At 42.7% G+C, this 18,010-nt stretch overlaps 1 protein-coding gene across 1 annotated transcript in view; it reads left to right on the forward strand.

Moving 5' to 3' along the window:
* The first annotated feature begins 339 nt into the window (after positions 1 to 339).
* LOC146196816 (cytochrome P450 3A41-like) overlaps positions 340 to 18,010 on the forward strand; it is a 30,901-nt gene continuing 13,230 nt past the window's right edge. The window contains exons 1-9 of the mRNA XM_084598537.1: positions 340 to 660; positions 4,932 to 5,028; positions 6,300 to 6,352; positions 7,115 to 7,211; positions 10,620 to 10,739; positions 13,013 to 13,101; positions 13,811 to 13,956; positions 15,095 to 15,210; positions 15,652 to 15,742. Coding sequence (XP_084454663.1) covers positions 608 to 660; positions 4,932 to 5,028; positions 6,300 to 6,352; positions 7,115 to 7,211; positions 10,620 to 10,739; positions 13,013 to 13,101; positions 13,811 to 13,956; positions 15,095 to 15,210; positions 15,652 to 15,742 — 862 coding nt within the window. The 5' untranslated portion in view covers positions 340 to 607. The remainder of the gene's footprint in view (positions 661 to 4,931; positions 5,029 to 6,299; positions 6,353 to 7,114; positions 7,212 to 10,619; positions 10,740 to 13,012; positions 13,102 to 13,810; positions 13,957 to 15,094; positions 15,211 to 15,651; positions 15,743 to 18,010) is intronic.

An 18,010-nucleotide genomic window follows, 5' to 3' on the forward strand; every position in this document is an offset into this window, starting at 1 on the left:
AACGTTAAGCATTCACTAGCTTTAGGCAACAGCTATCAAGCATATGCTAGTGCTAAAGATATTCTTTTACTAAGCAGATATCATTGGCGTCACGCTTCATAGGCAGGATAGGCTACATTGCAGCTTTTGTCTGTCCTTCCCCTTCATCGTCCGCGGCAGTCTGCGACTATCCAGAACGTTATTGGAGTCAATTGATAGCAGCGAGCGAGTTCGCCTCTTTCTCATATCTCTCCTTCTCCCTTCAGCGCCAGTTCATGGGGCGACATAGTGGCCTTCATTCTCTGCCAAGCATCGCAAACAGCCTCCCCCGTTCCCATTCACAACGCAAGGGCCCTGCTATCTTCTCTGCTCATATCTTGTCGCCGTGATTAATTGTGACTTTGAGGTCGCGGCTCAACATATCGTGTGTGCCTCTAAAGACCGACGGTACGACGCAAGTTTCGCAAATTGATCAGTTTATTTGTGTTAGTGCTGTGAGCGTGTACCGGTTGAAGGAAGCAAGCCGGTCTGAATGTTAAGGAGTTCTTCAAATAGTGAAGAAGCTGAAGTAAATTAGGGCATTAGGCATTGTTTTGTTTACTAGAGCGGGCTATTAGATGAGCGCATCATGCTCTACGCATTCGTCCCATTCCTGGTATTTGCTGCTTCGCTTTTGTTCTGGTAGGTGCATTTCATTTCTCTTTATATATTGACGAAAACAATTCACGCCCTGTGATCAGTCAGACAGGATGCAGAGTGACGTGTGCCATAATTCACGGCAATGAGAGTGCGATATGCTTATTTATGTTTGTTGGGATGTCCAGAATACAAAATCAGCGGAATCGAAGCATCGGCAATGTTATACGCCTTATAGCACCTCGCTAACGCCTCCAACGCGCTTTGGTGGGACGGAATGCCTTCTCGACCGCGGCGTTTGTAGTTGTTTGCAGTGCGTGATAGACTGAGTTATATTTTTTCTTCTGTCTTGCAGTCATCGTTCCTTACCACCGTGAGCGTTGTTAATCCTATCAATCGTTAGATCCATGCCCCCGCCGAGGTTACTCTCCATCCAGATATCTCCGCCAAAACCACATACAGCTCGCATGTTATTCCGCAATGCTTCTTCTGTGACATGTAAGAATCATTCAAGACGTCCTGTCCCAGTGCCGCAAAGTCGCCCAGCCATGATTGAGGCCGACAAAGTGGGCCACAAACTAAAGGGTATTGCCGACGACGCTTTCAACCTCCTCTTGTGTAAGGACGGCTCTACTGTGGACTATGCTCTTCAGATGTGCCGGCGTTTCGAGCAGGCGAAAAAAAGCGTATATGTCACCGTTTTGACTAGCTACCGCACACGGCTGCCAGCTCGTCCTATCATGATCTGCCTACTCTCCGCCAACATTCCAACCACAATAACTTGACCCGTATCGTCCACCACGAAATTGAGGTCATGGTTCCTGCTGTTTCCCCATCACAGCTGCCGGGCAGCACTCTGCCTACCATATCCTTCATCCAGGCTGTTGTTCGCCAGGAGGTTAGCTAATATGTCCTTACTGGCGGCGTCCCGGACACTGTAGACTCCAACCCAGCCCCTCGTGTGATCGCTGCTGGCTCCTCCCAACTCCAGCTTCATGCCTTGATATCGATATCTACTGACAGACGTACCCCTGACGATCGCCGCACCATGTTTCACTTCTTCCCGTGATGGCCATATCTCCCGTCACTGTCGCAACCTCTGGTACTCGCCGTCCCGCTCCCGCTGCCTCTACTACGCCCACCGCAGTGATATCTGCACCCCGCATTTCCACAAAAAGTGTTATAGGTGAAAACTATACAATAGTGTGTAAGGCTAGTTCCTGCTCGATGGCCAACACTTAACTCCACACATAGCATTCTTATGCTTGAGGCAATAAACATCGCAAAAAAAACAACAATAAATTCCACACACTCAACTTTGTCTTACATTAGATCATAGGGTCACGAAAAGTCGGACACGACTGAACGCCTGAACTGAACTGAACTGAGATCAATGACACCATGACACGCCAATAACAGTATATAAGCACTGGCATGCCTTTAAGAAGTCGTTCGACGCTGCAAATTCTTCCGTTTGTGCCTTCCTGCTGTACCTGGCTGCAACTGCAGTCCCAGCTGCGGTGAGCATAGGAGAGCAGCGCGGTCATATCGCACAAAAACAGTCGAGTGGTTAAGTGATCAAGAGGCAAACGAGATTGACTGTGCGCATATATAGGCTTGCACTAAGCCGGTGCATAATCGATACTGATGTCATTCATATTGTTACGTGAAGACGCAATCTATTTACAGTATAATTACAAGATTGCAACTAGCATAGCAGCGAGCAGTAACAGAAAAACAGTCCCACTTCGTCATCTATCTTGCCGCGAGGCAAGAGGAGAGGGGGGAGAACACTTCGTCTTCGTGTTCGCGTATTTATGGGATTTATGGGATGGATGGGAGTATTTATGGGATTGCATCAGCCTTTGTTGCCGGGAAGGGGATAAATTATGTGTTTTCTATGCATGGAAAAGCTTTTAAGACATTCGGTCGGTCGCTGCACATTGGTGAAATCTCAGTTTAAGAGGTCGGTACTCATAACCCAGTAAACTCCCTTCCTTACGTTTTCCCCCTCTTTCTCAGCAGGATTCTGTCAGGCACTTAGTATCAAGACTTGTCAGCGTGGTGAACAAAGCCCTCCTCACGCGGTTGGGTGTATTTCAGAATAGAATAAATACGATTATGTTGGTAAACACAGAGCATTGAGGGAGATGAGAGAAGACGCAAGACGTTAACAGGAGCATTTTTGCATAATCAGGACCCTATACAGACCTCCTAGGTAAAATGCAACCAATCTTTTTTTTTTTTTTTTTTTTTTTTTTTTTTTTTTTTTCATAAAGACGGCTCATCGCAGGCCAGTGAAACGACCCGAGGACTTTTTCTAATAGCGTGGCCTAGGCGGCAGTATTTATTTTTGATTCTCCAAATTGTTACTTAGAACAAACTTAAGTTTAATTACTGGCTTCAGGAGAGAAGTGTCAACAAAAAGAGGTTGCAGATCGTCTTGCATGACTGAAATGTCAGTGTCACCGCTTCGTGTGTATTTGCGCGTACTTACTGGACATGTCACCCACTGATGAACATCCTGGATGAGCGGCCGGTCTGAGGCTCTTCAATATATGTTTCTCCAAACTCATGTGAGCCATAGTTAAAAAATGAAAACCCAGCGTAGACGTCTCATACGTATATGTAACACGCGACCAAAGTCCAAAATTTAACCATATCCCTTCTACACGACAGTTGATAAACAGCAACGGACGCGTAGCAGCGGTGCTCGAGCAGCGGAATTAAATCCTATACTTTCGTTTTATATATATCATCCCAGTCTGGCGAGCACCGACCTTTTTGTCTGCCGAGTGTATATGAACGACCGCCCTTCTCACTTCTCGCTGCCAGGCAGTGACGGAAGGGGCGCCAGGCAACAGGTCGTGTGTATCAACTGTATACCGCCCCCGTCAGGCAGCTTCCGATAATCCAGACCAACAATTGCTGCACGTGATTACAGTGCCAACGCTCGATAATCGATCACTGCATCAGCGTCCGCTCACTTTTTTTTTCTAGTGCGCTCATCACTCGCATCTACCATCGGGCTATGCATGTCCTTCCACGTTATCCGCCCAAATACTATGGGTGATGGATAAATCTCTGGTGAACCTGCATGTTGCCGGGTACTGAAGAAATCGATGGTGCGGATTAGTGGGTTCAAATAACAACTCTGGCGTACGTGTGGTTCGAATACCAGAACTATACTCACGTTTACTGACGAATCTTCGTCAGCACGAGCATCGACCCGCAGCCGCTCAGATGGCGACTCTCTGGTTCTTTTTAGGGCATAACTCTGCATCAACCCGCTGCTGAGGTTGCGGCCGTTCGGGAATAGATTTGCTACATTTGGGGGGATCACCTCAAAAGTGGAGTATATTCAGTGATTCAATGCCTGCGTTACAAATTTTAAAGAATTTCCTGCGCCATACCTCCTACCAAACACTGGCACTAAACATCACCGAGCGCCTTACACCTACCCATGTTCAAGGTCACAGAATATATTTCAGTGGATACCTGCACACTGTGGACTCGACGGAAATGAGCCGGAAGATGCTGAAGCAAACACCGCCCTCAGTAGTGGTCTTTAAGTAGTTCTGTACGTTTCAAGAGCGGATATAACACGTATTCTTTCTAACTGTATCAGGAGTTTGACAGCGGCTTACTGGGTTCAGTGACGCCCGAAACATTCCTCTCAGAAGACTGGACTGGATACCGTCATGTTCTGTTCCGAGTGAAATTCCCCGCTACCATTCGTGCTTGCTCCTCCATAGACTGCGTTTAAACGTGGCTTTCACGCGCAAATGTTCGCATTTATTTAGACAGGTGGAATCCTCGGAAGGTTGCATTTGTGCAATCACGAACACCATGAAGCATATATTAGTGATGTTTACAGTGTATACGCGCGAAACGATAACGCTAGCCACTTTATTGAAGCGTTTGGACAGCAGGTCTGTCTCGCAGGATTTACTACGGACAAATCTAAAGCTCTGAAGGCAATACGGGCTCACTGCCTTGCCTTGAGCGACATGGGACTGGGCATGCACTTTTGAGACAAGTTACTTACTGGACTTGCGTATTTGTCTCATACCTCCTCTCATCACATCTTAATCGGCTCCAATAATCTTTTTTCTCCCTTTTACTTCTCCAGTACGGAATAGGAGACTAGATCTTAAAACTTTGGGCTGAACTTTATGATTTTTCATTCAATGGACAAATCTATCTATCTACGTTAACGAGCGTGACTTAGGTCCTCGTGAAATGAAGGCATGAAACTGAGGGCATAATATTTTTAATGATGTTCAGTAAAGTAGTTCTCTCTGATTGTGTTTCAGGTGGGTGAGAAAGACATTCACGTTCTGGAGTGGCAAGGGCATCGCACACCTTTCTTTATGGCAATATCTCCGTTTTTCATACGACATCTTCACAAAGGTGAGAGCTACAAAATTACTGTTGTCTCGGAGAAGAAAAAGAAATTTTAGGTGCGTATACGGGATTTATATTAGCAACTTGCTGGGTGCATGAAAAGCGTTTGAAGTCAACATAGTATTAACGGCATATTGATGTTAGAACGACATGCTTACGTTATAATTCAGATGTCTTTAATGAAGAGTCACTTTCTTAAGCTGCTTTTGTACGGAATGAAAATGAAAATTACGGCATTGCATTATAGCATATTGCCCTGGAGAGAACTTGAAGGTTTTCAACATTCTCGTAATCTATTTAGCTCTCAGTACACAATTTTCTAAAAGAATATCGTCATAAACAATAATAGTTTAGGCGTAGTACTGAGGAGAAGCGCATGAGCGGACATGCACAATATGTAGAAATAACAATGTTTCTGTTGCTATTAGGGATGTAAATATACACCAGCATTGCGTAGAGCGCTAGGGCAAAGAGAACCACTTAACTAAATTGTGTTGTAAAAACCCGCCTGTTTTTCGCGCAAAGTACGAGTGAACAGCTTGCCTGAGCTTTTTTTTATTCGGCTCTGCGTCGACGGAAGACCTTAATCTAAAATATAGAAGCGGGGACGGGTTGTTGTTTTTAATCAATTTTAATCGAGAGAAAAAAAATGTGTATATATATATATATATATATATATATATATATATATATATATATATATATATATATATATATATGGGCACATACATATGTATGTGCCCTTAAAAGGCTGCCTGTATTGTGTATTGTATACAGATGACTCCCGACGGCCGGTGCCTTCGGTGGATGACACTTTCGGCCTAGCCTGCTCTCCGCACCTGTGTGTGTATGTGTGTGTTGTGCGTGTCCAGCTGGTTCACCTGTATGTGCCCCTATTCTGTTTGTATCACCTTTTGCCAACGCTATAAGAAGACGAACAAGAATCATGTACCCTCAGTCTTGAGAAAGGCAGGGCTCCTGCCGAAACGTCGACTACAAATAAACTTGGAAACAGTATGAAGCAATTTTTCACTTGTATGTAACCTCTAGCAACCAAGTACGTCTATTTACTTATGCTATATATATATATATATATATATATATATATATATATATATATATATATATATATATATATATATAGGCCACTCGAGCGTTCTGCAGAAGGCTGATGGAGACTGTACACTACTAGTGCTGTAATACATTACTCATAAATGTAGGAGTGGATATTTTGAAAGATTATTTGGCACATTTCTATTTCTTGTTTTCGATTCCAGCCACTAAATGAAGTGCTTCTACGTTACTACAAACGCTATGGTCGTGTTTACGGGTAAGTGTACTGCCCCCTAACATACGTGCATTTCATACATAGTTAATATCAGTGTGTCATTACCGCCTGTGTACTTCAGAAACCTGAGGTCACTTTTCACTGTAGAATCCTCTCTGAAAAAGGCTTTTTGTTTCTTAAGTATATTGCGAATTTATTCCGTTAGAGTTTGTCAGTTTAGAAACACGTTGGCTTTTTATGGCGGTAACTTCCTTGACGACGTAAGCATGATATCACATCTTAAATGCACTGCTCGCTATTTTGAACAGAATCATGATTCTACAGTTGTCACCAGTGAATCGCTGATAAATGCGTTGTATTCGACAGCCTGCAAAAGGCCGCCCCGCCTCACAGGTCAGAAATTACAGCCGACGTGATAGCAAGCAACAAGAAAGTTTAGGCAGTCATGACTTTTTTGCAGTACTCCACGTCAACATTCTTTCAACAAAAAAACATTCTGAAATAGGGCACAATCCATGTGGCGTAAAAGGCAATAAAAATGATTGGGTCCATTTGGAAAAATGTTTCCACTAGTAGTATCTATGATAATTGCCTACACAGGAAGGTGTGCTGCATGCAAGATTTCAGATGGGCTTTTGGATTCATAGTAACTTGCCAAATATGTTCCTAAACTGTGATTCAATACTTTATACATTATCATTCAGTACTAACCTGTATTGCAATAAATTCCACTTTATCTAACAGCAAAACAGGGGAATTAGTTTTTCTTCAGTAATCTTTAACTAGGGGTTTCCTTTCCGACAGCTCGTACCAAGGTCCGGCGCCGAGCCTTATTGTGGGAGACGCAGAGATACTGCGAGATGTTCTCGTCACACAATTCCGGAGCTTTTCCGACAGATCGGTGAGAGTTTCAACACTATTTAAGGCCACAATTTAACAAAGCGTTTGTGATCATTACCTTTTATTACATTGTAGATCCTTGTTTACTATGTTTCTTGCGGGTGCTGTTCGCTGTTTTATGTATTGTGAGAGTGTTTGTTCAGAATCGTGTGTTGAGCCTTAATGTGGTTTCTTCTGGTATGAAAAGAAAGAAAGTAGCTGGAGCCTCTGACAAGGATCGATCCCTCCCTGCTTGCTCCTTTAATTAAAAGAACTGAATTCATAAGATCATCCACCCCATACACAACGGGCATCGCATTTTCACTTGGGGACAAACCTTCTTCTAAATGTATCCAACGAGAACTCTTCCACGATCAAGTGCCAGTGAAGCAGCCCTAATAAAGGATGCGTGTTGCTGACAACAGACCTTCCTCGGTGATATGCATCCACTTTCTTATAGTTGTAAGATAGAAAAACAAACTGATGCTAGGAAGAAATTCTAAATAGGGAGCCCGTAACATACGAAATAAACCTGCACGCGTGTTAAAAAAGAAATGCGAAAGGAAATTCTGCTCACATTTCTGCAAAAAACAAAGCTACCTAATATCCGGGATTGTTCTTTGCAAACCGCAGTCGCGGTAATGCGATAGCCGAAATGGTTTGGGCCATTGGAAACATTTTCGCTGTTAGAGTTACTACTCGCGGTTAACCAACAGCGACATAAACATGCCAGTGATATCGGTTGTACGGCTAGGAAAAAACGCGATACTGGTCGTGCAGCTCTTGCTTGGTGAGCTACCTTATTGCGTCAAGAGAAGCCTCCATTCCTTATGACTATAAAATTCGATTTAAGGAAGAAGTAAGCTAAGGAAAGAAAAAAACTGCTTCATTGCTCAAGGAAAAAAAAAAAAGAAAAGCGGATATCTGAAAAAGCGTTTCCACCCTAAAATTCTTTTTTTTTTCTTTTTTTTTTACTTCTGAGCTAACAATTGCTTTTTTTTGGAGATTAAATGCGTAGCCACAAGCATTAGCCCTCTTCCAGACTAACTAGACGCAGGTTAACCGTCTGTCAGCTACGAATAACTCCTGGACGTTGCTGCCGTCTGTAGCCGTGTAAGGTGGTGTACATTAGCTTGTGATTGGTTGCAAACTTTCGTGAAAATAAGTGGGACTAACTCGCATGGTCAACGCTTCCGAAACCCGAATAGGTAGTCTTACATTGCACAGCGGGCCTTACGCTTCAACAGCTTCACATTATTGAGGATTGGGTCCGGGCCACTGCGGAAGCGTTTCGACGAAATGGAAACACAAGATGCGTCCGTAGCAACGTAATCACATTCAGCTTCAAGAAGCCCTAAACTATCGGATTAGAATGAGAGCGTTATTAATATTTTAGGGTGGCTTCTAAACCCCCCAAATGATTTAAATTACTTCGGAACTCTCCGCAACAGCAACAGCACCCCTCATAACCCGAGTTGCTTCAAGTCGTTAAACAAGGCATACCGCACATGCCTCGGGGGGTGTCGTAGGGGAGGGCTCCGGGTTAATTTAAAGAATTTTGGGTTTTTAGAAGTCAACCTAAAATATTATTAATGGTCTCATTCAAATGCGATAGTAGTGTACAGATGGTCTTTGCAATTATTCAAGTTAAATTTAAATAGTTTGCGTGGGGAGTGTATTTTAGAATGATCTTTTTTTTTTTTAATTCTTCACAGCCGCTCGCAACTGATTGCGCGTATCCTCACGACGTCTTCGTAGCTATCTCCTCTTTTTCCACACCAAATTTACCTTTTGAGTGCACCCTCTCTCAATGGCCCAAGTGAGCGCGCAAGCGTGATCCCGGGCTGTATATATATATATATATATATATATATATATATATATATATATATATATATATATATATATATATATATATATATATATATATATATATATATATATATATATATATATATATATATATATATATTTTGTAATAGTCGGAGTATGCTAAGGCAAGGGTGCATAGGAGGAGGTCTATTTTTGATTGCAGATATGTCTAATGTTAGTGAACCTAGCTTAAAAATGCTTTCTTTGCGGAGACCACAGATGAAATACCGATTGTCGCCCTTGCGCGTTTTATAACCTTACTCAACATCTCTTCATGATCCTTTTAACGTTCGCTATCATCGCACAGCGCGTGTTCTTTAACCGTTGTGCATCGGTTTAGCAGCCGGCCTTCTAACCACCCCGGTGCCTCTTCGGGGCATTAAACAGCACAATCAAGAATTTTACCCACGAATTAGCGGAACGTGCAAAACCACTGTGGCAGTGATTAGTTGCAGCGTCACTTTTCGACGGCACAGCACTTTTCAGAGCGCAGCTCTTAGCGCCCATTCCTGGGTTTCACGTCGGCGTCGCCGTCGGTGTCGGCCTCGTAACCAGCTCCCGCGACAGTCGCGCGACAAAATCACGCGCCAGAGCGTCATCTGCTTGAGTGCATGCTCCTACGGGATATGGTTTGGCAATACGCAGCTGGGTACGGAATCTCGTATCTCTCGCTGTAACCGATCACCCCCTGTTTTATTGCCCCTCTCAAGCGCTGTGCATTTCATGTCCTCGTCGTCATCGATTTCTATTCGTGCTCAGTGGACACAGACACACTATTATTACATTGCTGAAGATACGCTAAGCGGCCCCAAAAGTTTTTACAGTGTGCATCCGCTGTGCTCCCCAGTCATCGATTTCGCCAACTTTTGCCCGAAGTCTTACCTTGAAAGCCTAGCCACAGACCGAAACCGAAAGGAACCGTTACGTACTCTTGCAAATACTTCGCATTTGACCAACTTGCTAAATGGATTGCAGTTTTTAGAACGTTAGCTCTACTCCTCCAATGCACAAGCATCAAGATCGATAGATGGTTGTTGTGGTTTTTGTTATTGTTTACTAAATAACATAAATGGCACAATCCCACAAAAAAGGATCGGAAAAGAATTGGACAGCGCAATTGTTTCTTTAAATTCTCGCGCTGGGCAGCAAACATCTTCCTCTTCATCGTCGGGCCCAAGCACGACAGCACTATATGCTTTCGCCGCAGCCGGTCACGCCTAGTGTAAAACTGCAACACACTATCGATCTGTGTAGTAAACGTCGTCGTCTTCATCAAGTCCCAACTGCAAAGCTCTCTTGTGCACTGCTCTGAAAATCGTCGACTTCATAAAGTTCTATCTGCTCCGCTTTTACATTTGACCAAGGTAAATACGAAGTTGAAAATTCCAACTAGAAATATTAAGCTCTTCATGAGTGAGGGCAGTTCTCGTATAGAAATGAAAACAATTGGCCCCATATGCGAAGAAACTGGGAAGGCAACAGGCTAAAAAAAAAAGAAATATTACACGCACTGCTAGTTTATAACATTCCTCTATGATGGCTTTGCTGACTTCTGCAGGAGAGTCAGCGTTTTGGGAGCGACATCTGGCAGAAGTCCATTTTTAATCTCTCAGGCGAGGAGTGGAAGAAATCAAGGAGCATATTCACACCGGCACTGACAGCCACGAGGCTAAGAACGGCAAGTGCCCTATGAGGGAAAATTTCTCCAGTAAAACAGCACTGAAATCGTCATGCTAATTTTACAGTTCGGATGAAGTTTCGTTAAGCTGAAGGGTTTTGCATGCATGGACTCATTTAGTGTGTAATAGTTTTTGCCTTTTATATCGTTCTATAATTTATAGAATTTATTTCATATTCGGATAGACGTTCGCTATTTAAAAGCAAAACAACGTTGGCGCAATGACAGCTGGAAAAGGCAAGAAAATTGCCGATAGTTGTCATACGGAGAAAATTTAAAAGATAACGCAAGAAGGCTTTGCATAAATTGCGAACTATCATAATATGAGGCACAGTAAGTATTCCAACAGGACGAAAGAGAAATAAATTTTAAGAATTTAGTTTGATACTTGGAAGCCAGGAATGAAATGCTTACTAAAAATCCTCAATGGTGATAACGACGAAAAAGAATCAGTTGTTAGGACGAACATTTGAATTTTATTTACCTGCAGAAGCTCAAGCCTATTTTCGCATGGTCTCCAAATAACTTCACTCGATATTAAAGCGAGTCTTGCTTGCGCATTAAAGGAAATTCCGTTGGTGGCGGTTGTTGTTCATGCGACCAATGGTTGAAAAAAAAAAAAAAAAGCTCTATGGGGCACTTTGGATCACTAAACTGCGGTGAGGTGAAAGCCTCTGTCGCGCGGTGGTCCGAAACCCTCCACTCTTCATCATCATCATCAGCCTGACTATACCCACTGCAGGGCGAAGGCCTTTCTCATATTTCTCCAATTTACCCGGTTCTGTGCCAGCTGCATCCACTTGCCCCCTTCGAACTTTTTAACCTCATCGGCTCACCTAACTTTCTACCCCCCCTGCTACGCTTTCCTCCCCTTGGAATCCAGTTTGTTACACCCAGCGACCATCGGATATCCTCTCTTCGCACTACATGTCCTGCCCATGCCCATTTCTTCTTCTTGATTTCCACTAGAATGTCAGTAACTTGAGTTATGTCTCTGACCCACTCTGCACGCTTCCTATCTCTTAATGTTACCCCTACCAGTTTTCGTTCCATAGCCCGCTGGGTTGTCCTCAACCCTGCACTACGGCACCTATTTCTCTCTGTTTTCACTCCCACCTTCGCGATGACGCGATAGCGTAAGCTACCAGCCAAAATATAGAGCCCCGCTTTAACCGAGTCATATGAACTTGCCTGCGTGGCCTAGGGATAACGTGAATGCAAGGGTTTTGGCAGGCTAGTTGTGATATCACCCTCCCATTTGAAAGGAGAGGCCCGAGCTCGCCGCTCCTGCCAAACGTAATGTCAAGAAGCCCTACGTCCAGTTAGTGCTCGGCCGTGTCAGCTGCCAGCTACCGCCCACCACGACTTCATTCTCTTACTCCTCTCCCTCTTCCTCCTCTTCTCCTTTCTCTTCTTCTTCTTCTAACGTCTCCTTGCTCCTTCTTCTTCCTCCTCCAGTCTTTGGATGTAACGAACGGACGGTCACCGCGAGTATGAGCGCTTAAATGCTTTCGCCTACTATATGGCGTCGCCAGCACAGTCGTCGGGCCCTACCATAACTGACGAATACCCCTGTTTTACACAGCCTCAGAGCGCCTAGAGCCACCTCCTTCTATGAGCTCCTGCTCGTCACTAGTTCGAACGGCATAACTACCACCCCTTGATGTGGCTCCACTTTCCACATTTTTCGCATCAAAATAGTGACGTCGCCACAAAGTTCCCGGTAATGCCACACTATTTCCAGTTGCATAGAGCATTCATCTGCAGTGAAGTAGGATGCTAGCGCGCGCCATACGTTCCAACCAACAGCGTATAAACTCAAATGGAAATTTGTTTTGGAAAGAAAATGAGCCGTATTAGCCTCACTTGGTGGAAACTGCGCATCGTGAGAATAACGAGGCAAATGAAAGGAATGAGAAAGAGGGAAAGAGGTGCTATAGTGGAGGGCTGCGGAATAATTCAGGCCATCGGCGAACTTCTACAGACTTGGCACAGTACAGGATGGCTGTTTGCATTTCGCTGTCATCCAAAACGCGGCCGCCGTGGCCGGGTTTGAACCCGGGTGCTCTTTGATGCCATGGCTCAGCAGCCGAGCTACCTCTGAGCCAACATGGGGTTGAGCAAATTCATACTTTCGCAAGCTTCATAGCACGAAAGCACCCTTAAGTGCTCTCCGTATTCTCGTTCACTGGGAAATGCGTCTCTTATTACCATATTCTCGAGCATCAATTGACAAATGAGCCCATAACTGCTTACAAGCGCACCCATTTCAGATCGTGATGAAGGTCAAAACCATCGCCGAGAAACTGACCACACGCATCGTTGACGCAGCCAATAAAAACGAGCCTGTGAACTTCAGCGAGTAAGTACCGGCACTTGTGCGCTTTTTCGCCATACACTGCTTCTACTCCGAAGAGCAGAAAGGTCGCTTTCACCGTTTTCCCGTAATGCCACTAATAGTAATTAGCAATCAACGAATGCTTCAGACAGCATTTCATAGGTTATTGTACTTCGTGGATAAAAGACCAAATCATTTGATATTAGGGTAATCATCTTAGATAAAGTCTAGTTTGATCTGGTGATAGTCTTCTATGCCAGCGTTGACCCTGTTACAAGCAGTATATTTTGTAAGCGTTTGTAGAACGAGACAGATTCAAACCGCTGCTCACAGTGTGTAAATATTTTTTTTTTGTGTGCTTCGTTCTTATGAACTAATCTAGGAGGTAGCTATAGGCCAGCACTCATAGCTATAGCAAGGGATATGTTTAGCCGGCCCCCAGTAATATAACTAACTTTGTGCGGGGAGTAAGGGCTTGAATAGTGAATGAGTCAATGATGTGTCACATGTGAGTCTCAGGTGCAAACCGGCAAAACTCTGCTCAGGGTTGGTTTCTGAATAGAGCATAGAGGCATCATACGTGTCGTTATGAAAACAAACTGACCCACTTGATGTGTCATTGCAAAAACAATATACGTCTCTTTCGAACGATATTTGCATTTCTTGAGCAAATCAAAACTCGTTGCATGGGCAGAAGAGGTGTCTAGTAAAAAACAAAAAAAAATTGTTGCAGGTTGGTGAACTACACGGCGCTCGATACTACGGCTGCTTTGAACTACAGTATTGAATTAGACAGCAAGAATGATCCCAATCATCCACTTATTAGATGTCTTGAAGGCATATACATGAACGCAGCAGGCTGGAAAGTTCTGATGATGTGTGAGTAGTCGCCGGATTCCTCTCGGGGCAGTACCACTTTCACGATTGCAACATTTGATTTATGTGTGAATCAACTATTGAAACATTGAATCGATGTCATTAGAGTTTTCACAGTGAATTCACAATTTTTTTTATCACAAGATAATTCGAACCACGTACGTAATGCTTGGAGAGATCGCTCCAAAATTATATACTTGTAACGGAGCCTTTGGAACTGAGATACTTTAACGTTTTCACCTTAATTTATTCCCGTCTTTGATACATTGAATAGCTTATCGTCCTGAAAGAAAATTGTTGAGATGTCAATTTTTTAGCGGCCTAATAAAAGAAATACACTCCATCTGCCAGTGTGAGAAATTGTAATAACGACCAAGCCAAGTAAAGCTTTTGTACGTACACATGTGCAGTAAAACAGAAAGGAAACGTTGGAATAAAGAACGCAGGTCGCATGCTTTTTATATCAGTTAAGTGGGCAGATGGTGATGCAACTTGCGCCGCCGCAATTTTTCGCCTTTAGTTTCCTTTTTGTTGAATTCTGTACGCATGTTCGAATACCGCGCCTTACTCTTGATTATGTGACTATGCTTAGATCCCTGTACGGGCAGTTGTTCTGTCAGTATTCCGTTGTTTATGGGATAGAGCCTAATTTCTACAGTGTTTTGTAGAATTGTCTTATGCCGCATTTCAGCAGTGGAGACTATGGCTCAATTTAAAAGTAAAGGCACCTCCACCAAGAATATTTATGACAAGCATATGCCAGCAATTTCTTTAAAAACTTCATATTGCTTGCAAGCTTGTCAACGATGAAGTTTCACTCTGCCTAGCAAGTTCAGCCAGCAAGGGCTGAGTAACGACTATCTTGGTATGGAATACACATGAAAGAAACCTATGGGCATTGACGCCATAGAGCTCCTTGGTTTATTTTATTTCCGTGGATATGTCGTGGTCTTCTTGTTTATACTTTATCATTTGATTTTCTTGTTTTAATTGGTGCTTTGACATTAAAGACTGCTCGTTTCCTTCAAAGGAAACAAATATAAAGCTTGAAATAATATAAATCGGATTGCAGAACATTTTCCACTCTTAGCTAACGAGAAACAAATAACGAGAACTCTACTTTTTGGTTTTATTACTGCAGTCCTCATGCCAAGAGTGTACAAAGCACTGCAGCCTGATTATCCAACGAAAGCGAGCACAGATGTGTTCAAAGCATTTGTTTCACATTTGATAGAAGAGAGGGAGTCCAAAAAGAAAGTAAGTTTTTAAAGGTTGTTTACGTACAATAAATGATTACTGTGTGACATTAAGGAGCTGAGCACATCAAAGAAAGACGAGCAGTTTTTGAGTTCAGACATTTTTCTGATTTTTCGGTCCTCGGACATAAAATGAGAAGGAACGAATTTATGGCAACAGACAAAACTTGTACTGATTTGAGCCAGCGCACGAGTAAGAGGGCATTAATCTCACGCAGTACTTCAGTCTTCGTTACTGTTGAGGCAAATACTGACATTTCCTTCATTAAACATTGAGTGTTGTTATGAATACAGCATGCGCATGCATATTTGATATTTATCGATTACTTATAACAGCTTACAGGAGTAGGAGAATTTCTCATGAGTACCTTCTTCTCTGCTTCTTAGGCGAGCCGTGAACTTCAGCCTACAATGTGCTTCGCATTTCACTCACTCTTTTCAGGAAGAAGACGACTTCCTTCAAGTGTTCATAAATGCAGATTATGAGTGGGAGCGAGCTGGAGAGCCCATATCTGAGAATACCGAAAGGAAAAGTGAGATCAGACACTAATTATTAGAAACATATTTGTCTTTGACCGACCATGCATTGCCAAAAACACTTTCTACCATATAGCACTGCTTTTTCAACGCTTCCTTCGCGTCATTATATTAATTATTTTCATCATTGGAAACATTTTACCTTCGGCTAGTAAACGGAGAGATGCGCTTCGGTTTGCACTGAAAGTAACTTGGTTGATGAGAATGAGGAGGATGAGGTGGAACGTGGATAAAACTTACGAGTGGCCTGAATACCTTCAAATTTGGTGCGTATCAATGCTGCATGGACAGTATGGACTGTTTCTTAGTAGCGGCCTTAACTATTTGCTCCTCAGAATTCCCCACTGACAGTTCCAATTAGCACTAATAAACAGCAGTTGCAAGTAGCAGAGCTAACTGGATGTGATATGCAGGAGTGCTGCGTAGTAACGCTAATTATTCCTCTTAATTTAAAAAATAGTGCCGCAATGTGTTTTGTGGCAGCTGTTAACTCAATGGTACGAGGTGGTCATATGTGCTGCCGCCCTGCTTGGTGCGCCGATTGCCATTGACATTTCGCCTTGTAGAACGAGTCCTGGCTTGCTGATCCAATTGTCAAAAACCGTTATTTACGTTTACGAACCCTTGCAGGTTTATTGCGAACAGGGAACCCATAGGTGTTCTGAAACATCAACAAACAGTTTTGTGACAATCCCTTCTTTCTTTCTTTCTTTCTTTCTTTCTTTCTTTCTTTCTTTCTTTCTTTCTTTCTTTCTTTCTTTCTTTCTTTCTTTCTTTCTTTCTTTCTTTCTTTCTTTCTTTCCTTCTTTCTTTCTTTCTTTCTTTCTTTCTTTCTTCCTTTCTTTCTTTCTTTCTTTCTTTCCTTCTTTCTTTCCTTCTTTCTTTCTTTCTTTCTTTCTTTCCTTCTTTCTTTCTTTCCTTCTTTCTTTCTTTCCTTCCTTCTTTCTTTCTTTCTTTCTTTCTTTCTTTCTTTCTTTCTTTCCTTCTTTCTTTCTTTCTTTCTTTCTTTCCTTCTTTCTCTCTTTCTTTCTTTCTTTCTTCCTTTCTTTCCTTCTTTCTTTCTTTCTTTCTTTCTCTCTTTCTTTCTTTCTTTCTTTCTTTCTTTCTTTCTTTCTTTCTTTCTTTCTTTCTTTCTTTCTTTCTTTCTTTCTTTCTTTATTTATTTATTTATTTATTTATTTATTTATTAGGCATTCCGCTAAGAGGAGGCTGAGGCTAAAGGCATGATCAGTAAGCATGGAAAATAGAATAATACGGGAGGCTGGCTCACAACAGTATACTTGATCAGAACATAAACGAAAAAAAAAAAATATTAGTGACAATTAGACAGCGCCTCTAAACTTGTTCTGTTATGTCACTACCTACGCAGACGGTGTGTGCGTAGAACCCCAGATTAGATACCGGCTTAGGGCCGGATTATATAGGGTTCAAAACGTTCAAATGAACCGGGCCCACCGTTCTCAGGGGCCCCCCGAGAGCAGAAACATTGGCGTAGGCCTCGAGGTTTGGGCCAAAAATAGTCAAATCATCATCTTTCTGATTTTATATGATTAAAAGTAGAGCTTAAGTATTGCAGCATTTAAGGCTCCAAAAGGTATTTGTCGGATTGTGCGCATAATCCCAAAGCCAGCCTCATATTTAATAGTCAAAATACAAAACTTTGTACTCGTCCAAGTGTATGAAAAAATACAAAACATTCTTAGTTGGTTCTAACTGGTTTAAGTTGGTTTCAGCTGGTCCCAGCTGGTACTCAATTGACATTATTCGGTTTGTCTACCAGCTGGAAGTCAGCTGGTCTCACTTGGTGAAGTGAAATAAGTGGGTTCTAGCTGGATTGAAGTAGGGAGTCAGCTCATACCAACTGGTAAACCAACTGACCTCTGTCATTACTGCTGTTGAGGTCAGTTGCGAGTTAGTAATTTGAGCAGCAGTGAAAGTTGAAACGAAAGCGATAAACTCTTAGTTAGAGACTATGACTATAGCTGTCAGCCACCTCAGTAATTTGTAGTCGCTGTGAGTATAGAAACGCGAGATTCTTAGGCGGCTCAACCCTGAAGATCTCATCAAAAAATTATCCCAGCTAAAGGCTCGAAAACTCTTATAGAAACTTAAATACATCTATTTACTTCCTTAAAAATGGAATAAACAAATCAGTCATGTTATGCGAATACCCGTCCCATTGAAATGTTGAATTCCTATGAAATATATAAACCTATAGACCGTTTTACCGAGAGCAAGCAGGAGAGGAGGAGAATACTCTCTAA

The sequence above is a fragment of the Amblyomma maculatum genome, chromosome 3 (genome assembly GCF_055883805.1).
Source record: "Amblyomma maculatum isolate TAMU_Amacu chromosome 3, ASM5588380v1, whole genome shotgun sequence".
Lineage (NCBI taxonomy): Eukaryota > Metazoa > Arthropoda > Arachnida > Ixodida > Ixodidae > Amblyomma > Amblyomma maculatum.